The sequence below is a fragment of the Hippoglossus stenolepis genome, chromosome 14 (assembly GCF_022539355.2).
Source record: "Hippoglossus stenolepis isolate QCI-W04-F060 chromosome 14, HSTE1.2, whole genome shotgun sequence".
Lineage (NCBI taxonomy): Eukaryota > Metazoa > Chordata > Actinopteri > Pleuronectiformes > Pleuronectidae > Hippoglossus > Hippoglossus stenolepis.
In genome coordinates, this window is record NC_061496.1 from 13,356,218 (window position 1) to 13,377,935 (window position 21,718).

At 42.2% G+C, this 21,718-nt stretch overlaps 1 protein-coding gene and 1 long non-coding RNA gene across 3 annotated transcripts; one reads left to right on the forward strand and one right to left on the reverse strand.

Moving 5' to 3' along the window:
• The first annotated feature begins 752 nt into the window (after window positions 1-752).
• Window positions 753-18,782, forward strand: ccdc50a (coiled-coil domain containing 50a). Of its 2 annotated transcripts, XM_035176922.2 has the most exons (12): window positions 753-1,002; window positions 4,734-4,796; window positions 7,392-7,521; window positions 9,323-9,413; window positions 9,922-10,024; window positions 12,498-13,382; window positions 14,099-14,271; window positions 15,603-15,647; window positions 16,019-16,162; window positions 16,290-16,372; window positions 16,481-16,590; window positions 16,988-18,782. In XM_035176922.2, exons 1-12 carry the CDS (start codon window positions 948-950, stop codon window positions 17,005-17,007), a joined length of 1,902 nt encoding a protein of 633 aa, XP_035032813.1. In that variant the 5' UTR covers window positions 753-947; the 3' UTR covers window positions 17,008-18,782. The 2 variants fall into 2 exon arrangements, with proteins under 2 accessions (XP_035032813.1, XP_035032814.1); XM_035176923.2 differs by lacking the exon at window positions 12,498-13,382.
• Window positions 18,783-19,866: 1,084 nt separating this feature from the next.
• On the reverse strand, window positions 19,867-21,176 carry LOC118121193. Its single transcript, XR_004698288.2, has 2 exons — window positions 21,036-21,176; window positions 19,867-20,737 (listed from the first exon to the last, which is right to left on the reverse strand). It is a non-coding gene; the product is annotated as an uncharacterized LOC118121193 (long non-coding RNA).
• Window positions 21,177-21,718: the final 542 nt, after the last annotated feature.

Sequence of the window (21,718 nt, forward strand, 5' to 3'; positions counted from 1 at the left end):
ATTTCTCTTTGTCTTCATTTTAAATCACCATGTGATAAAATAATCCTTTATTAGTCCCACAATGGGGATATTCGCAATACTGCAGCAGCAAAAATATGCATCAGTAAGTAATAACATGCAATACGTAAGTTTAAGGGTAGTAATACTTAAGTGTAAGGAATATAAAAAATACAGAAAAATATGAATGGAATAAGACTAATATATAAAGTTTAAAAACAACAAAAAATCAGTGCATTGTGAAAATAATAATAAAAATGTATTCAGCACCTTTCATACATCAAAGTGCTTTACAATTAAATCAAAGACATGAAATAAGAATAAGAACACTATAGAATAATAGAATGTGTGCAGGGAATGGATTGCACATGAACCATTGAATTGCACAGACAGAATGAATTTTGCACAGTTACGAGAGTTGAACCAGAGTTCAGTCCATGATGGCTGCGTGTAGTTCATGGCTGTACAGTCTCACAGCTGCAGGAGGGAACCACCTGCGCTACTCTACCTTCAGGCTGGATCTGTCTGTCGCTGAGGGAACATGCATGAGAACGGACTGTTCCTGACACGCAAGACATCAATGTTCAAACTATTCAAAGACTCAGGCTCAGAGCTGGAAACAGCAGCAGCAGCAGCAGTGGGCGCTACGTGGCATACTTTTATTTTGAAGCGCCTGTGAGGGAAGCTGGTGTTTGTTGTCTCCGCTGGTTGCGTGAAGGAAGGAGGGACACACACACACACACACCCACAGAGAGAGAAAGAGAGAGAGCGAGAGAGAGAGAGAGAGAGAGACGCCACCGAAACCAATCAACAGGGCCGTCCAGCACCTGAACCATCAATCGGCTTTATGAGTCCGGACGATCAATCAAGCTGCTGTTAACCTTCGGAAGAAGCGTGGACGTATAATTCACCGTCACCGGCTTGTTTCCTGACTTATTGTCGCTGACAACATGGCTGAATGTAACGTTAGCATCGACCAGAATGAGCTGCCCGGAGTGAAAGAGGGTAACGTCCACGTTCTAATGTTTCCCGGCTCAGTGTAGCTAGCTGGTGTTGTGTCCGGCTAGCTTCATGCTAACCGAGTGTTTGTTGTTGTCCTCACACTGTGCGGCTGTGACGTGTTAGCACACCTCGCTAATCGATGCTAGCGCTGTTAGTCAAGAGGCAGGTAGTGCCCACTGATTCGGTGTCGCGCCAGATTTTGTATCCCAGGTTGATCTGTTTCCTGTCACTGCCAGCATGCCGGTTCTCTTCTGTCACAGGGAGCTCCACACGTCCCCCTTCGTGTGTTAGGACTGTGTGGGGGGAACTGGTGTTAGAGCCACACACAGTCTGTCACGACACATGTGTGGGTTCCACAAAGCCACACTGCAGTCAGCCGACATGTCAGCGTCAACACTGGAGCCTGCTGTAAAGTACAGCGTGTGGTTCAGCCACAGCTCTGAGGTCTGCCATGCCTTTTGTTTTTGTTTGTGATGGAATCTCATGTGTGATCCCACTTGTGCTTTTGGTTGCAAAATCTATGTGCTGCTTTCATACATCCTCCTAAAAGACTGGGCTGCAGCACTAACCCCCTCTCCCACATGGCTTCCACACACACAGAACTTTTATCAACTATAGTAGAAGGTGTGAAAATAAGTCAAGAGTGGGGCTCTCCACTCTGGAGCAGATCCTGGAGGTGATGATGTGCAGGAGCGGAGGAGGCTAGTGTGAAGCAGCTGCTCGGCAGGATGCTTGTTATTCTGGTCAGAGGGAGAAGGAACGTGCATTCCCACTGCTGGGCCAGTCCGCAGAGGGAAGGGACAAGGAAGCTGCTGGAAAAGTGTCAGTTTCATCCCTGGAGTATTTGGATCATAGTAAATGTGGGCAGCCTGTCTAGTTTTCACTGTGCTGTTACTCACACGTGAACTGAACTTGAGGTTTTGATATTTCCAGCTGCACCCGAGGCACAAAGACTCGGCTCTTTCTGTGTCACGTTAAGCTTATTTTCAGTTTCTACCCTTAAGTGAGAAATGAATCCGTAGCTTGCAGATATCATTCACTTTAGTCACTTGTTGCGTGGTGTTGTTAGAAACTCTACACCTCGTTACCTTCGCCAACGAGGATGTTTTCACCCCTTTGTTCATTGGTTGGTTTGATTTTCAACAGGATTTTTTAAAAATCATTTCCTGAAACATGGCAAGATGGGGTGTTTTTTGTTTGTTTTGATTTTAATAATTCATTGATCTTGGGGCGGGGGGAATCTGGCATATTTAGGGTGTCTCGGCAGAGGTACACACTCTACTGAGTGTTAAAAAGAACAGTCCCACAAACCAAAAGCCCTGGACTAGGTTTAATCGACTGGTATGTTTTGCCATACTAGCCACAATAAATCGTTTTTTCTTGGATAAGGAGATTAAGCATATGGTTGCAAATGGTCTGTGATAATTAAATCCCTTACTGATCTGAGGCAGTGGGTGGGGGCTTAGTGAAGGTCTTGCCCTACGCGCCAGTATCTGTTTATTTCAACCATTCCCCCTGTCATCCGCCCATCTACTGCAACAACATGATCTGGACCACTCATCTGCGTTGTTTGTGTCCCAGGCCTGTTGGTGCTGTCTGTTATATTTCTAAAAATCGTTTTTTCTCAAGACTATCTCTAATGTCCAACACAGTCATAGTGTACTTTTGGTTATTATTTTTTATGTGTATGAAGTAATCTTTGTTCTAGCAGATGATGGGCACTGAGCCCGGCTCTGTGAGGTTGAGTGTGGCTGGAAGCTGGGACGACGAGGAGGAGGAGGAGGAGGAGGAGGGCTTTATATGCAAGATTAGTGTCAGAGGAAGGTTTGAACACTGAATATATACATATAAACGATGTATGAGATGTATAATTCTCACCATAAAGCAAGAGTAGGTCAAACGAAAAACTCGAGCAAGTTAAAGGTTTCTGTTGTTTGGTCCTCCCTGAATAGAATGACTTTCCCACACAGCACTGTGGTGGCTTCCTGTGAGATGAAATCATGGCCTAAATTTATTCTTCTGTATATGAGATTTGCAGCTGAAGAAAAGTTTCTCACTGCAGTATTTCAAGAATATCATCCTTAAACAGGAGGTAGTTAATACATAAGTTATACTATAGATGCTCCCAGGTCCATAACTAAATGAGTTTGTGAGAAAGGTTGTATACATGTCCCTGAGATTCTTCCATTTCCTACACAGGAAACTGTCAGCATTTGAAGAACCTGATTATTCAAGGGGAGAAAGAGAAAAGTTGAACAGTCTCATTTCACAACACTTGAGATGATGTGTTGATTGTCTTGGGGTTTTATGAAGTTTTAAATTCCCCTCCTACAATTGTTTCCAGAATGAATGTTAACCGCATTCTGGCAGCATTCAGTAATATTGAAACCATGATTGGAAACGGTTTGATTTCCATTTGCTGTAAAGGTTTCTGTGTAAGATTGAAAACAACCAGTAAAATGTGGGGGTTTTTTTACACATGTTTTTGGCCAATAATCCTACTCATCCTCTTCAAAGTATATGTGTGTACATATACATTTAATCTCGAAGCAGATGCTTTTATCCAGGGGGAGGGACAATATGCAAGTTTCAGTACAGTAGGCGACCTTGACATAAGCACCAAGTACTAAATCTGTTTAATGGGACGAAGGAGGTCAGGTTAAAGGAGTGCGTGAGAAGTGTGAGTTAGATATGTTAGTGTATTTGAGTTGTATCTAATTGAGATATTGATTTTAGCTGGAATGGTTGCACATGAGTCCTTGAGCTTAGGCCAAAAATGTACGTTTCTGTCACAGAAGGTTAATCACAAATAAATGATTATCAGGCTTTTCAGATCTCCTGGTGTCTGGTGGTTTACAGCCTAGTTTCTTAATCTGTGCTTTAAGATCATTTAACTACGTCTCAGTGGCTGAATGTGTTGTAATTTAGGATACATGCTTTGATTAAAATAGACATAAATACATTTTCTGTATCTCTTTCTGTGCTTTGGGCATGTGTACTCAAAATAATATTGGTAGTTTTACTCATGTACTTGTCACATTTTGTCACCAGTTCAGGGATTAAACTGGCAGCTTGTCAGTAACAAGCCGGCAGCACTTCTCACTCCTTAAGGTTCTTCTCTGCTTAAATACTGTTTAAGAAAAAGCTGAGAAGTTTCTATTCTGCTCGTTATTCAAGGTTTTGTTTGTTTGCACGGGTGTGAACGATGGTTCCTCATTCACAGTTTCACTTCATGTTCATGCTGACACAAAAAGAACCAAACCACAACACATTCTGAAGATGTCCAAACACCTCATCAGGCTGGTTTAAGCTGTCTGAACCAGTTTCTAATCTGTTGAATATATAGATATTTTATTTTCATATCTCATGTCATAATAAAGTATTCATAATGTGGGTATCAAGTGTTTAACAGTTAATTTTGCTTAAATTGTTAAGTAGTCTGAGAACAGTCACCATGTTTATAATAACACTAAGTATAAAGCTGTTTTTCATTCAATTAACTAAAAAGCCTGATTGTCAGCTCATTTTTTTTTAGTTTTTAAACAATTGTTCTTTTCAATCGTGTGTAGGTAGATGTGCCAGATGTTATCACCTGCCTGAAACTGGCATTGTCTCAACCGCCTCTAGTCTGATTTGTATCAGCTACACAGCTTAGAGATCCAGTTGTTGAAGATCATTTTGAACTTTCTTTTTACAGACTTTCTGACGATGCTTTTTCCATTTGTTATTTTCAGTGTGCCGAGACTTTGCTGTGCTGGAGGACCACTGCCTTGCCTACAATCTGCAGGAACAAGAAAGTAAGAAAAGACTATAATATTTATTTTTAGTTCCCATACTTCCATCTGAAAGGACATAAACCTACGTATTTCAAACATCTGGTTCCCTGCTTTCAATGCCTCCGATCACAGAACAGACCTCCAGAGAAAAACTCAGCTGTCTTTGTTGGATCCTGTTTTTTATTACGATGGAAAAAATTCAGAGAGCTCTTCCAGATAGTTCCATTTCCTTTTTTCTGGAGTCTGTTAAAACCCTTAAATCATTTATTGTTGTATGTTTTCTGCATCAGGCCTGATTCGCAACTGTTTTTGTCAAACCTCCCAGCTGCATTCCTGGTTCACTTTTTCCAGACAAACACATTATGAAAATAGTTTTTAGATCATAACAGTAAAACAATGAAGGCACTCCACATGCTCAACTTGGACTATTTGTTATATATGTAGGAGGTTAAACTGCAGTGTCAGTAAGCCTATAAACCCTGCTTCAGCTTCACAGTTCACCATGTGAATGGTGCACGATGCCACAACAATACTGTATCAGAGCAGGGCTGTGGCAGAACACAGTGGAGTGGTGCATGGGATTTGCCTGGATCACATTAATTGTGTGTGCTGCAGATATGATATCTCACTATTGCCTCAAAAACTGATTGTTTTTGTGCACATGTTGTGCAAATGCACATACTCCCTTACTCTTCTGCTTTTTAATGCAGTGTATTTAGTCAGTTATGTGCTTACCCCTGCATAACTCATTACATGCTGGTGGTTTTATGAGAGCTCATATGTGTGTAATTAGCTGACATCTTTTTCACATTATTTAAAAAGGTAGTTTGGAGACTCCCCATAGAGGTTTTCTTCCCCTGCTCCAATTTATTTTTCATTATCTGCATCAGGATAAATTGTCCCATCCCATGATTTTTATTGTTTTTAATTTAAGTATTTTTCCTCTTCCCAAAAAGCTTTATTTTGCGTTAGTCTTATAGTAGCTATACCTACCTTTGCTGTAGGTTAGGCCACTTTCTAGTGAGGATCTTTTCTGTCAAGACGCACTGACAAACACACCCAGACATAATAAGGCCTCCCTTCCATCAGACACAAATGGCCATGCACAGTTCATTGATGGCCTCCCCCTTCAGCAACACTGACAGGAACCAACGGAGAGAGGTTTTGTGGTCAGATTAATTTGGTGAGTTATTCGTTTTGAAGGAGTGGAAACATCAGAGTGTTGACAGTGGAAACATAACATTACTTACTTTCTGTTTCATAAATATGTGGCACTATATCACATATATAGTATACATTTGGAAAGAAGGTCAGATGTCACCCAGCCACACCTTGCAGGTTAGGCTCTGTTTCAGCTGGGGTTCATTTGGTTTTGGCTGACCTGTCTTTGTGTTGTCATCAACTATCTGAAAGTCTGAGTGATGGTAACTGAGGCTCATCTCCCTCTTCTCCCTTTGTTGTGCCACATGACCGGTTCTGGCTTAACCTGAATTTTTGTTTTTTCACCTTTGACTTGCAAGGTCACAGAGGAGAACACGAGCTGACTTAACCTGACAGTTCTCAATGAGCAATGTCACGTTGTTCCTACATCACATGGCTTTTATCATGTACTATTTTTATTTTTTATTTATATTATAAATGTTGAACATTCAGAACACAGAAAAATACAATTGTTGCATTGAAAACAGTTAATTAATTTGAAGATAAATTATAATTGTTGTTTTTAGAGTCTATGCTTTCTATTTAAGTGTACAGCTACACACTTGACACGTCAGAGGTTCAGATAGTCCAGCTATCTAACCTCAGCTCCCCTTTCTGAATGACGTGAGCCCTCTTCAAGGTTGACTTTGTTGAATGAACAAACGTCACAATGACCAGTCACGGTTTTTTTTTTTCTCCTTTGAAAGTTGAATCAATTTTTATTGTTGAACGGTGTGGCAGTGGATAAATGATGGCCTTATCTTGGGCTGTTTCATCAGTTTTGTCCTCAGATATTTTATTGTGAGGTGTCATAAACTTAAACATTTATCTACGTCATACAACAAAAATCAATGTCGGCCCTTTGACTTTTTACCAAGTTGCCACAGGTGTGACTCACCGTTTCCCCTTTCAATCTCACCGGTGAGAGGGCAGAAACTTTATGGAGCCTCTAGCGGGTAAATTGCCAAATGTAATTTGGTGTTTTTCCACATGAAAGCTGGGACCAAATCGATCGGCAGGTGAAACAGAGCTGAGCGAGTGAGTGATGCTTTCAATGCTAACAAAGCACTTGGAGTGCGTCAGCAGGCAGGATTTATCATCTGTTATGGGCCACAACGTGCCATCACACAACCTTGGAATGATGTCTCAGCTGCGAACATTCATTTCTCAGTGACTAAGAGCGCTCTCTGTTTATTACCACAGACTGAAGCGTCTGTGTCCTCGATCTTGTTTTCTGCAGACCATCTGAACAGCTGCTGTTCAAGAAACGATAACAGCAAGAAAGTGTGATATCTGTAAATCTCTGCAGTGCTTTGCTTTTCATCATCCAGCTAATACCTCACCCAGTAGTGCAACCCAGCCAGCTGACATACTCCAGCAGTGCTAAGAGCAATGTTTATGTGTTTGTGTCTACAGTTGAGAGCCACTTGGCGTCCAACGTCCACAAGAGCCGCCTGGTGCAGAAGGACCTGCAGGTGGCCAAGAAACTGCAGGAAGAGGAGGATAAGAGGGCAAAGATCCAGAGCCAGAAACAGCACGTTGACATGTGGGTGTCTCTCTCACACACAGTGTATGTCCTTGTCAAAGCAAAATAGCTCCTGAAAAAAATTATGATAAAACCCTACATGGCAAAAGTTGTTACACCAAGAAATGGCACATGATCACCTGATAAGAAAAAGTAAATTACATGAGATCAAGAGTTTACATGAAAGCTGCTAACTAGTTATGATTTTATGTAATTTTGTATTAATTTGGTCAAATATGTTTCTGCATACAACCGCAACAAGCATACATACAAACAAATAAATGCAAATAAAAAGTTGTGTCATCTGCAAATAAAATACTTAAGATCATTTAAATACAAAATAAAGTATTTTGGACCCAGAACTGAACCCTGTGGAACACCACAGTTTACTTACAGATGTTCAAAGAACTGTACTGTCTATGAAAAACATTTGGCCATCTGCTATGAAATCCTGAAAATTCACAAGCAGCCCAAGCAGATCATTCACAATTATTTTGGTCTCTATGTGGTATCATCCAAAGTCCTACTACATAAATATACTGGACTCCTTCAGCACTTTGGGTCAGCTCCAGCAGCTTGTCCAAAACTATGCAGCACCCACACGCACTATCCACAATGGCCTGAAGCAGAAACGTAAATCAAGCTTCAGTGACCGCTCCTAAACATAGATATGTCTTCTGTTGCCTCTGTCCAGAGCTGCAACAGAGCATGCAAAATGCACAGGATTCTAGCTGCTCTGCAAATTTTTTTAAATCAAAAATAAAAGTGCTGACTCACAGCTCAGTGAGGTCATTGTTTCAAGCTCACATAGACACAGTGAGCTCCAGCCATAGGACTGCAGCCCCGGGGAGAAGCCAGATGCTCCACAAATGATGCAGGCAGGCCAAATCTGCTTTTCATGCTGGGAGCTCACACTGCCATCCACCCTGATCTCTGCCAGAGCTACTTCACATACAGCCACTCTCACATTTAACTAAACACAGACACAGGAGAATGCAGTGTGTACTGATGAAGGCGTACATGGTGCTACTGTCTGTGTGCTTTTGACAGCTTAAATTCTTCTGAGGTGTTGGGTTCAAACACAGGTGAAGCTGTTCCCCATAAGTAAAATATTACACTCATGCATGTCCCACACACTGACAGAGAAACAATCTTTGCATACCAGCCCTCCAGGTGGATGGTGTCTTCTAAATTAAGTGCTTTAAAGATGCGAGTGAACCAAAGTGAGCTGCTGAGATCAACTGCGCAACAGGCAGAGACATTCCTGCTCCCGTCTGAAGCACACACGCCATCGTTCACAACATGCTAGACAGGTTGAAAGCTGAGGTCTTGTGTTCACTGTTCTTATGTAATATGACTATTGTATCACTGATGGGAAATAGTGATTTGTCCCTGATTGATAATTGTTTATTTTTGGGACTGTTTGCATTTGGATAACTTTTGAAAATCTCAGACTGCTGTCTTAACAGAGAAATATAAAATATATGGACAGAATCTATGAATAGGACTAAGTCCTCCGAGAAGGCCTAACAGTTCCCTTATGAAACTACATTCATAATAACCAAATAAATAAAGCAATGAATGAAATAAAACAAGAGATCCTATCTCAACAACACCCTTAGTTAAAGAAAGTGGGGAAAAAAATCCAGAATTTGCTCCTTAATTCGGATCCGCACCAAAATTTAAGGGGTTCTTTCTTGGAAATCATTTGAGTCTACGTCATCATCAAAAGTCTCTATTGATTAACATTGTTGTATCTGTTAATAATGTAATGTTGTTCAACCCCCTCCCCATTTACATACTACAACACTTGGAACCTCAGCGAGCGCCAAGATAACGAGATCGCCCAGGAGATTCAGGAAGAACTGGTCCGACAGGCAGAACACCAACGACAGCAGGAAGAAAAGGATGCGGTAAGAAACACGTCATCAGACCTTTCTGCCCATTCAAGCAAGTCTGGTTACACCCACACGTCAATGACTTGACTTCTAGCATTGATGTATTGTAATGGGTGGGTCACTGTACTTGAGTTGATGTAAATGAGTAACACCCGATGTACATTAGCCTTTAATGTGTTTTTAATCACAATATTTACTCCCTATGTAAAGAGTCGAGATCAAGATGTTTCTGTAAATGTTTTGTTATGTTGTTTTGGTCTCATCGCTCCATAGTAATGTAAAAAATGCTCTTACTGGCAGTAGTAGGACACTCCAGCATTTAGTTACTTGTTGGTTTCATCTCAAAACATCAGTGATGCTTCTCACCACCATAATCTGATAAATCTGAAACTACGCCGTCTCACCAAAGGCAGAAACTACATCTCATAACAAAGTGACATATTTGTTCCAGATCTGTCCAAACAGGGATTTTTTTCATATTCATGTGGGACAACATGTTTACTGTTGCGTTATTTGTTTATAGGCCATTGCTCGTAAGCTGCAGGAAAAGGAGATGAAAGAGGAGCGGAGGAGACAGAAACAGCTGGAAGCAACTTTTGAGGAGGAGTACTTTGAGGATCATGGAGGTAGGGAGAAGACACTTGGCTCATGTTAATGTGTTTATTTGTTGCACATATGAGTCTGTCTGTGTTTAGGGACATGGGTGAACATATGCCTCTCTTTCTGTAGACTGAGCTTTCATTTGCAGCTCTGAATTTATGAGGCTGAGCTTTTGATGCTGCCCAGCGCTGGAGATTATTTTTGACTCGAGGCAATGATTCTGGACTCCATTCATACGCATGTGATTAACCTTGAAGAGAGGCTTGTGGGCTCCTACAGAGAAATAATTTGCCATTTCCCTCCCATTGAAGAGAAAACAAGTGAAAATGGTTTCTTTTAGATGCAGCTTAAATACTTATTGACATCAGATTTGACCTTGGATATTAAATGAATCTCCAAATGCATTAAGAAAATAATAGATTTACCAACTGATATTACATACCTGTTTAACACATTTATCCATAGATATGTTTTTTTTTTTATGCTTCTATAACATATTTATGAGCGTCTCACTGTCACATAATACATTCCATTTCAAGCGTTTTCCAACATCATCACACCTGAGATTAAGATTAGCTACTGTTTCTCTAAGGAGAAAATTAGCAGGGCTACTGTGGGATGAATATGTCGTTTCTTACCATTTATTTGTAGGTCGGCATCCTGTGCCATCACCATGTTGAGAATGAAAATTAACTTCATAATAGAAATCGGTCTCTTCTTTCTCTTTTCTGTTTTGTGATCCACAAATGATCACTATAGATGTCTTAATACTTAGTTATTCATAGTTCCCCTGGAAGCTTGCTGTTGTGTTGGTCCTTAAGCTTTTTTATTTGTCTGCCTACACCGTTGGTTTACACAAAGGTTTTTTTTAACCTTGCGCTTCTTCTCAGGCTTTGTGGTTAAGTAAACCACGTGATACAGGCAGCAGCTGTGAAGAGGCCATGAGAGTAGGTTCCTGGGTGACTTTGAAATGTACACAGCCTCGTGTTGGCAGTCATTGGCCTCTGTGTTGACATAAACAGGACTGGGCATGTGTCTCCAGCTATTAGTCTACCTGTCCTATGGATCACCAGCCATTCATCTCTAAATCTCACACACACACACACCAGGTAGTCAGGATGACGCTTTGCTTTTGCCGACTGTGTCATTCTGCCCTCCTCTCTTTTTATACTAGAATGTGTGACACCACCAGGTGCTCTGTTTGATGTACAGCCTTGTTTAGTTACATAACCACCCACCTCAAACGACCCAGCTGAATGTGTGTACACACACAACTGCAGAAGTGTGAATGTGCTCACCTTATTACAGATTCAGCTTTTTTGGTTACTCTCTTTCTAATACTTTAAGGGAATGACGTAACCCTTGGTAACAAGATATGCAGGTTATCAGATTGTAACTGTACATGATAGTGGTCAGTTTTGAGACTCAATCACTGAGCTTTTTCACAATCGTGCATTTGTTTGTGACTGTTTCATAGAAAAGTGTTGCAATCGAAATCTCCACCCCACTAGTTTTTATAACCTTATATGCACATGTGCACATATATTCACACTTCTTTGGTATCATGTAGCTTTTCATTAGATCATGTAATTGGCTGCTCCTCACAGGAAATGAGAGACTGCTGCCTGTGTGTTTCTTAATCCAGTGGATTAGGGTCGCACTTAAACCAGCATGGGGCCAGAACCTGTCTCTACTTGACAGGTATACAGCTGGCAGATGGGCAGGCAGGTGAAAGATAGAGGAGTGCTTTTAAAAGTGTAATTGAGACAGAAGATAGTAAATTCTTTAGCCAGTCACTTTAAGGCAGGTGTCTGTCTGGCTCTACCCGCCTCCTTTTTTTCAAGTTTTTGAACATCAACACGGTCGATTAAACATTTAGCCGCAGGTTAGATGGCTGAAATTCCTTTGAGCTGACTCACCTCAGCTGTGTACTTCCTTTATTTGCTTTTCAACTCTTTGTTTTCATTCAAACTTTTGTCAGTCAGAGGCCAACTCCCAGCAGGATTGAGTTCTCAGAGATGAACATTTTGTTCAAGTTCATTTCTTCCCCTTTAAGTCAGTCATGCTCAGTTATATTACGTAGTATGTTCGTGTTGTTGTCAGAAATTGATTTTCATCTGTGTTCATCAAACAGTAACCCTAACCACAATCTATTCAAATGTGTTACTAGCACATACTGGCTGCTGTCACATTAAGCTTGACACTAACTGTGTTTGATTTAAGTTAAAAACACTTGTTGCCACTTTCCTCCACCTTTTTCATTTTCCTGAGAGTAACAACCACATCTCTGGATATTTGGGTGCAGCTGAAATCTTAACTCTAACATTTGTATCACATACTGTCTTTTGACCATCTCTCTCCTCATCAGTCCCGTGTCTAGCTCAGTGCTTACTAATCTTCTCAGCCTAAACCATTGTGTTATTTTTCACCTCATGTTTTCATCATTCTCTCCACTCTGCCCTCTTTCCACCCTCACTCCTTCACCTCTGCCGTGCTCAGCTGCAAGAAGACCTCTTGATTTGGACAAACACACCCGCCTCAAATCCACCTCACCAGGCCGACATGATGAACATGCCCCAGTGGGCTCACATCGTGACTACTCTCCAGATTGTAGCTCAACAGAGCCCAAAAGGAGCAGGTACCCAAGACAGGACCCAGCAGCACCCCACAGCCATTCCAGATACCCTGAGCACCACCTGGTGGCAGAAGGAGGGCGAAGCAGGCATGCAGATCCATACCCGGAGCACCTGCTGCCCTCTAGAAGAAAGCATGGGGACAGGTACCCGGAGTATGAACCCACACAGACCGGTAGAGCCAGAGGCCACGGGGGGGAGGACCCAGAGAGAGTGGTCAGGAGCAAGGAAAGACCAGCCAGACCACCTCCGCCACATACCCACATGGAGAGGGACAGGCATCGAGACAAGAGCAGAGACCTCGACTTGGAGAAACATGCGGGAAAAGACCAGAGGAGAGGCAGAGAGCAGGACCTCAGGGGGATGAGAGCAGGAGGACGAGACAGGGAAAGATCCAGAGATAGAGGACAGAGTGGGGACAGATACAGAGAGAGAGAAAGGCAAAGACAAAAAGAAAAAGAGAGCGCACGAGCAAGAACCAGGAGCATGGAGAGAGGACTGGATGAGGATTATTTGGAGCAGGGTCATGGCAGGGAAGGGTCGCGGGAGGGCAGGGCTTCCTGGTTTGAGGAAGAGGACGAGGGTGAGAGGAGAGCCAGGGGTCGACAGCGTGTCCAATCCAACCCGGAAGAGGTGTTTGATGAGTCCAGGGCCAACGAAGGCAGAGGGGACGCCAGGGAATTGTGGGACCCTCGGCAGGGGGAGGGTCCCAGCAAGGAACGCAATCATTCTCATCCCAGCGCAGAGACAGGTACCACTGTGAGCCTCTTTCTGGGCTCTGTTTGTGTGGTGTGCTGAAGCTTTGCGATCTCAGGTGGTGGGTTGATCTACTGTGACACTGTCACTACTAATGAAGTCACTAATTATCTTCTCTCTCGTCCGATTTTGATTGATTTGTTTTGGTTTAATTTGATTTGTTGATGTTTTGCTGTGGGTTTTGCTCATTCTTGCAATTTCACTGTGCAGAGACTGAACTGTTTGCTGTGATTGTCTCGTAGAATAGCTCCACAGATTTTTGATGTGCTGAACTGTGGCATTCACAAAGGGCTTCATGGCCGCTGAGCTGGTTGTAATGTTTTATCCCAAAGACAAAGGCATCAAACTAAACGCCAGTGAAGTTGCACTGCAGCCCTTTTTGTTGCCTTTTGGCTTTAATCCAATTCAAATTGAATGTATTGTTGCGCTGAAACTGTTTCATTGACAGAAAATAATTTTTAATTCATTTCATTTTGTCATTCATCAACATGCAAAAACATTCTAGCTCATCTCAAATGTGCAGATTTACCAATCATCTGTAATGCATCAAAATGGTTTTCCAATGGTGATCACAATGTGTTCTGGGAAATTCCGAATTATGTAATCATCACAGAAACAATCTATAAATAAAAAGCAACAAACAATTTGGTAATGATAATAGTTAGCTGCAGCCTCAATTCGTTGTTGATGTTATGTGTTTGGTATCCGCAGGTCGTATTGTGCACCGGGGGAGTGGAGCAGTCATAGCGGAAACTGAGCTCAAGCTGAGCGAAGCCACCAAGGGCCTGACGAAGCTGGATATCAGAGAGCAGGAGCTGAAGGACATGGAGGTGGCCAGGAAACTGCAAGATGAGGAAATCAAGGTGGGGAAGGAAGCCAGACAGGTAAATTGTTTATTTATTCTTACAAAAAAACCGACGACCAGTTTCATGTGCATGTTAAAAACGTATACATTAATATATGCAGGGATAAATACTGTAAACCAAGAGCAACCTCAAGCACTACAAACAGCAGTAGTTACATTTTAACATTCAGATACTAGTAACAAGTACAATGATTTCTTCTCACCAGTGGACCATGTTTTTGTGTTATAAAGTATGAGTTTAAGGTTTGGTTTTGTATGAGGATTGCATGCTTAAATAAATATTGCAACTGCACACTACAATATGATATGAATACTGAGCCTCTGTTCATATCCAGCATTAACATGCGTCTTGTGTGATCTGATCACAAGTGGACAGCTCTGTCAGAGTATGTCAGTTCACACCTGGCATTACAATGCGATCTGTGTTCACCGCTCGATATGCAAGTGAACGCGCACATCGTTTCTGTTTGCAAAGACCAAATGCAATGTTGGTTTAAGAAAGTCTGACTATGACAGACGGGTTGTCTGCGTGTTTGTGAGAGAAAGGCAGGGAGCAGATCTTTCGTTCAAAGCATTTGAAATAGTAAAGCAAATAAAAATAAATGATCGGTGTTGATATTCTGGTGGGCTGCTACAAATACATCAATGAATGGGGAAAATCTGAGAGGTCTAAAAATACTTTCAGTTCATTATGAAACTGTTGCGGGTCAGGAGGCGTCAGCTGAGTAAGCGCTCCTTCGACGTGGACAAGGACATTGCGTGCACACTGTTAATAGAATGTGGCCACGATCACTCAGACCACATTCAGAGGTGGATCGCAATCCATAGTCATCAGTGTGTCATGGGTGTGTTCACACCTCTACAAGCTGAACTGTCCACTTGTGATCGGATCAGCTGAGACACAAGTACTGTAATAGCATGATATGATAAAGTGAAACACTCATAATGCCTCTGCTACTAATCTTAATTTTTTCCTCAGCCTACAAGAGAAAATATTCAGGGAACCCCCTCATTTATGTCCCTTGGAATAATTTCCTATTTTTTTTACATTTCTGCTTAGCTACAGAAAATAACACGAGAAGTTTGTTAGAAAGATATTCGACTCGCATTAGAAATATTTTCACCATGTCAATACAGACTACCCAAACATCATGATCATTTTAATGGATGAATCTGATGATCTTTTCACGGACCCCCATTTTAGAACCACTGCAATAAATGACTTGAAGGCTGATTGTGAAAAAAATCCTCCTGAAAGTCTCAATCTCTGTCACTTCCTGTTATGTAATGTCAGAACAATGTGTTCCACTTGGGACAAAATGTGACTTCTTGACTATCTTCTCGTTCCAGGCGACCAAGGGGAACGTACGTGCAGCCCAAGTGGCGCAGGATGAGGTGAGAATCAACGTCTGGAAAGGTTTCTCATGCTACCTGTGCTCTTTTAATATTTCATATCCTGAGCTCAGCCAGCTGAATCAGATTTGTCATATAATCCTGAATATTTAAACCAAACATCATGTAGGAAGAAGTTAGTAAGGGTTATGTAATACTTTTTAAATAGACGTATAACTGTAAAATGTGTGTTTTCTGTTTGTATGCCAGAGTAGGAATGCATATGTCACGTGACAGTTATAATACACATGTTATACAAGTAGAAGTGAAACACAATCAGCGTGTCACCCACACGTCAAATCTAAGGGTTTGGAAGTTTTTCTGTGGCTGTTTTTTCCAGTCGATGTTGACGTGTCTGCGTCTCGCTCTGACAGGAAATTGCCCGGCTGCTGATGGAACAAGAGAAAAAGGAGTACAGGAAGAATCGAGACCGGGAGAAAGAGAAGGAACGAGAGAGGGAGAGGTTGGCCATGGAGAGAATGGCAATGGAAAGGAGGCGGCCAGAGGGAGACTACAGGGTAATTTTCCATAACTATACTCCTCTTAAAATGTGGGATGAAAACTTTTTGCTGCCTGTATTGTATGCGTCTTTCCACTGTGGTAGAAAAACCATAATTTTAGAAGTTGTAATTTGTTATTTTCCAGCCAAATTCGGAGGAAGTCGTGCGGCCCAGAACACGAGAGGAGTATGAACACCAGAAGCAGAAGAACCACAACAAGCCTGCCAGGTACAAGACTCATCACTTCAGAAAACCCAAACTTTTCCAGACCAACAAGTAGAAACTCGATCATTACAAAGAAAATGTTTTCTGTTTTTCTCTCTCCATTTGTCTCAGGCCTCCTCAGCCTCGACCACACGACTATGAGAATGTTAATCCTGGTTTTGGCTACTCGGACCATCCTGCCCCTCCGCGCGCTCCCACCAGACCTGAGGCTGCTTACAAAGGTACGACGTCCATGTGAGAGAGAGAGGCTGTGTTTACTTCATCCAAACAAAGTTCATGAATGCATTACCTTGAGAGCTCCGAGTGAGAATCCTTTCAAATTTAGGCATAAATGTTCACTTAAACTCACTGATTAACTGATTAGATGTGGGTGGTTTCCTCAAGTTTTGACCAGTTGTCTCTCTGGCGGAAGCATACAACTGAAGAGTGATAAGACCAGTTTGCTTTTTAGCTCGCACACTCCACAGCCCAACCCCTGCCAGTGGCCCTCTTGTCAAAGCTACACTACATGAACACACAATGTCCGCTGATTATTTTCTCAGTGACTCAATTTCACCTGAAAAAGGTGAAAAATGACCAGCACAGTTTCTCATCACAGTTCTCTCTTCTCTTTTCCAGGTGCCTATTACAAGCGGTGACTCAGGCCACGTCCAGGCAATGCTGTCAGTCCTTTTTTATTTTATATATATATATAATTTATCTTTTTGTTTTCAACCATTCACTCCCTTTTGACCAAAAGCTTTGGGACAATCTAATGAGTTTGCAATGGCTTTTTTCTTTCACCCTCCAAAGTTTGCCCAGAGTTAAGGAAGCGGGTCAGTGAGTGCTGGAACCATACTCATCTTTTCCTCTTTTTTTTTTTATTCGTAAATTCTGATTAATGTTATTTCTTTTAACTGACTCAACACCAAGACAAGCCAAACTAGCAGCCTTGCGACATAACTCCCATTATTCTTAGCTGTTGAAATGGAGGAACCGGCTCCTTGTCCGCTGTGCTCGTCGTGTGCTGATGTTCGTCCCATCTGCGGACCATGCCATCACAAGGGCTCGAGGCCTCTGCTGGATATAACCATGCAATCTCAGATTTCCTCATGACTCTTCATGGGACGTGCCTGTCTGGTCCAACATGGATGCTACAGTGTCTTAGATTCCAACACGGCAGCTGCTTTGTATCACCCATGCTGCAGATCTGCTCTCGTCATGCTGTTCAACGAGGCTCCGCAGGCCTTATCCATGTGCCACACAGCGTAGGACTCCGGAGGGACACGTTTCCATTGCTGTATTACAACAAAACAACAAAAAAAGCCTTTTATCAAGATGCTGGTCGTTCTGACATTTACCGCGTTGTTCCAGTGCAGAGGAGGCGGAGCTTTGTGATGATCCATGGACATTTTAAATGCGTCTTTTTCAGCTTGTGACAGGGGACATTTATTGTCCCCGTCGCCCTCCTACTGAAAGTGGACGGATGATATTCTGTGTATGACTCACTGTTTATATGTGCATGCTTACTGAAAGTGTACAACTGTGTACATGCATTTCAGCTCTATACCCAATGATCTGGCTGGCTCTTCGTTTTTGTTAGAAAGGGCTAAAGCCACAAAATGCCAATAATCTTCTCCCCAGTGAATGAACAAAACGTGTGCTCGCTCATATACTGCTGTACAATATATCACCTTCCTGCCAATGTTGCATATCGGCTTGCCAACTCCAAACCAAAACTGGCTCGTAAAAGAACCAGAAATGAAATGCATGTACATCGGCTTGTCTGTGTCAAACCTGAATTCATGCCTGTGCTTATGGCACAGAAATTGTGCGATTGAATATCTGCTTATATTTTATTTAAATGTAAATATCTCTGTTTTTTTTAATTCAACTTGTGTTACCAAATCATGCGCCCCATTGTGGAACATACAAGATTCTCTCTTTAGTCCTAAAATCTTGTGTCCCACCAGGAATTTTTGTTCAGAAAGGGAGCCTTATAATTTATTTTTATACAGTACTTTGTTGCTTTTTCCTCAGATTGTTCCCAAAAGTTCCCCACGTCACTTCCAGTCCTCTTATCTTTGTCTGAAACTCAAAGGCAGAGATCATTTCCTGCCTGCAGAGACCGTTCCAACAATGGAAGTGTGTCTGGATTGAGGGGAATTTATTGACATAAAATAAATATTACTGCTTAAAGGGACAGTTTTTCTTTTCTTTTAGTTTTTTTTTTTTTATCTGCTCCAGAATCCATGATTTTCTGTTATTGAAGAAGGATCTTATATAAAATGCATAGCACATTTAAACTCTGCGTTGACTGAAATGTTTGTGTGAAGTCAACAAACATTCAGTCTTTGAACATTCAGGTGGACTCGGCTGGCCTCAGCGCTCCTTCCATGTTCTCTCGTAAAATAAATGTCCCTGAAATTATGAATCAGCCTCTAAAATGATTCCCTCCCTGTTCGGAGACGTGTTGTTTTCTCTGCCTACGTGTGACATGTGGTGTGTGTGTGTTGCTGGTGACATGCAGCAGTACACGCTGGTGTTGTCCAATCGATGATGTTTTATTCGCTGTTGACAGAACGGGATTTGTGCCATATGTTAAATTCTTTTTCAGGGACCTGAAAATGGGGGGGGGGGAATCTTAGAAAGTTGTGGCTGTAGCAAAGTCGCCACACCCACTAAGGTGGAACTCCTAATTTATTATTTGATGACAGCACCACCTTGTGGACATGTTGACAGTTAAATATACAAGAAAGGATGTGATGAAGTCTTTGGTATATTGAAGGATGTTGTGCATGAGACTGTGGATGTGAGTGCTGTCTACATCAGTGAGTGTTTTAATTTCTCCTTGAATCCTGGGCTTGTATGCAATCTTCCAATCATGAATCAACACACGTGTGTTGGCACTTAATGTAACGGACCTTTTTTTTTTTTTTTAAAGTAAAGTGAATTAACCAGTTGCTTTTACGTTTTGAAATGTAATAAACTGTATCAGCATTTCTACAGTTCATGAATATGTCTGTTGAGTCACTGAAACACTGATCAGTCAAACTAAAGGGTGAAGGCCTCAGACAACCATGAAAAGTATCTTTGCTCGTTTGGTTTTAAATGATTTCATTACCACACTTTTATTATTACCCCTTTATTGCCACTTTCACTACCTGTTTTGCAAGTTTTAGCTTGACGCTGTAAAAAACAAGCCTCTCCATACGCTTCCCTCCAGCCAGTGACCTTTTGGCCTAGAGAATATCTGCCTATAAAGAAACTGAAGACCTTTTACATTTTAAGTTGTGGTGTTGCCGGCTCGTCGGGTTCATGCCACAGTTGTTCTGAATGTTTGGTAGTTTGTCGACGCAGGTAATCCTGGTCAGTATTTGCACAGTAGTGATCAACAACACCACATGAAAGTGAGACCAGTTTAATAGAAAACCTCTTAACCTCCAGCTGTTTGCACATGCAAATACTAACTGCACCAATTCAAGCTGAAAGACAAGAAAGTAGTTCCACACATACAGTAGAGTGTCAGGTTTATTTCTGTAGGAGCAGATACACAATCATATAATCAGTGAAACAATACACATATACAACAATACACATCAAATACTTTCCCCTTGTGTGGATTGATTGTCTTTATCTTGGCCTCCTTCTCAAAATGAATCACGTGCTCATTTATTTTGGGAGTTTCCGTGTACCATCAGTTCACTGTCAGAGGCAGGGAGCCTTTTTATTGTCCGCACTTTTTAATAAATCATTCCACTCTCCAGATAAGTACCGAGTTACACCCATCTTTGGCTGCGTGGAGCTGGTTCACCAACATACCTGACATACTGATGCTCCGGCTGCATGTGGTAACATCACTGCCATGCCCTCACTGGGATATGTCACAACCAAATTACTGGAAGCTGCACCTCCATAACCAGAAAAGTGGCTACTGCTCCTGCTGCTTACTGGGAGAGTAACACCTTCAAAATCAGATGGGACACATGTTCTACTTTCAATCGCCAAGAACGGCCTCCCGATACGAGCGTAGATACCTGATGCAGGCTATTAAAAGAGCGATTAGACATAAATCCTGCCAACAGCGGACTGGCAGCTTGTAATTCCCACTGCTCGTTTAACAGATGTCAGGTTCTGCAGAGATGATACAGGGAGTGTTTGGCCTCTCGTCCACTTCAGACTCATTTAAGTCTGAAGACGCCCCTCGGCCTCTTCATGAGTCTCCAGCAGAATGAAACCCTCCATCCACAACTCCACCGCTTGTTCTTGGATGCACATTACACACACGACCAGAAACAATGACTGAAATTTTTGCCCACAGAAATTCCCAGGCAAAGTTTCTGGCTGTGCGGGTAACAGAAGTGATGCACGCGCACAAAAAAAGCAACCCTGTGAAGAGAAGACATGAGTTAACATTTTGTATGTCAGCATTAGGTGCTGTGTGTCAGCGGTGCATGTTTGATCCTGCTCTTCCAATTCCTGCTTTATCACTAAATAGACCCACAGATGCAACAGCAGCTCACACATTCAGGTGTTTGACTCTTCGCTGTGATCCACACTGTCTGTAACAGGTGTTGGCTCTGAAAACTGCTGACTAAACAAGCCCATTTGTTTGTTCACTCTGTCGCATCCTGGAGCTGCACAGACTAAACAGCACTACATGTAGTTTACAGGTGATGGTACTCACCTGTCCCCGGCCGCTGTCACCCGGAGGCCCGAGGAGGATGAAGAGGCCGCCGTGTCCACAGAGTAAGTCACATTCACTCTGAGGACTCTGAGTGTTCTCCCCCCGTGTGTCTCACCTGGGTGGCAGGTACAGAGGTGAGTGCAGCTGTCTATCAACTCCAGCACGCCGTGTAGAGACATGAAGACACACCCACTTGTTAAAGAGAGAGAGAGAGAGAGAGAGAGGAGGAGAGAGAGAGAACCTGTCAATCACCCTCTCCATGTTTCTCCCGGTCAACTGTCTCTTAATTAAAATGTCGGATAAATAAAGATAAATAACTCTTTGATAGGTAAAACAAAAGAAAAGAAAAAATGACCCACATCTAAAACGGTGCATGCTTTCTTTCTTTTCTCTCTCTCTCTCTCTCTCTCTCTCTCTCTCTCTCCCTCTCCCTCTCTCTCTCTCTCCCTGTTTCTCTGGGCCTGGCGAAAGCCTGGGGCGAATCTTCAGGAAAAACCGGTAGAGGTAGTCAGAGAACTATTTAGTCAGACACTGAACTGATCCAACCCTCAGCAGAAAAAAAGACCCTTTATAGGAAGGAATCATTACAACAAAAATAATAGTACCTGGAAAACAAAATCACAGAATAGGCCATCAGATACTTTACATCCTTTGGTTTGAGGTGTAGAAATAATAATCGAGAC

Excerpts from the sequence above, each read along its gene's own strand:
- ccdc50a (XM_035176922.2), top strand. The coding sequence starts at position 948 with ATGGCTGAATGTAACGTTAGCATCGACCAGAATGAGCTGCCCGGAGTG. Across the intron at positions 7,522-9,322 it reads CAGAAACAGCACGTTGACAT|CGAGCGCCAAGATAACGAGA; the intron begins GTGGGTGTCTCT and ends TTGGAACCTCAG. Across the intron at positions 13,383-14,098 it reads TCATCCCAGCGCAGAGACAG|GTCGTATTGTGCACCGGGGG; the intron begins GTACCACTGTGA and ends TGGTATCCGCAG.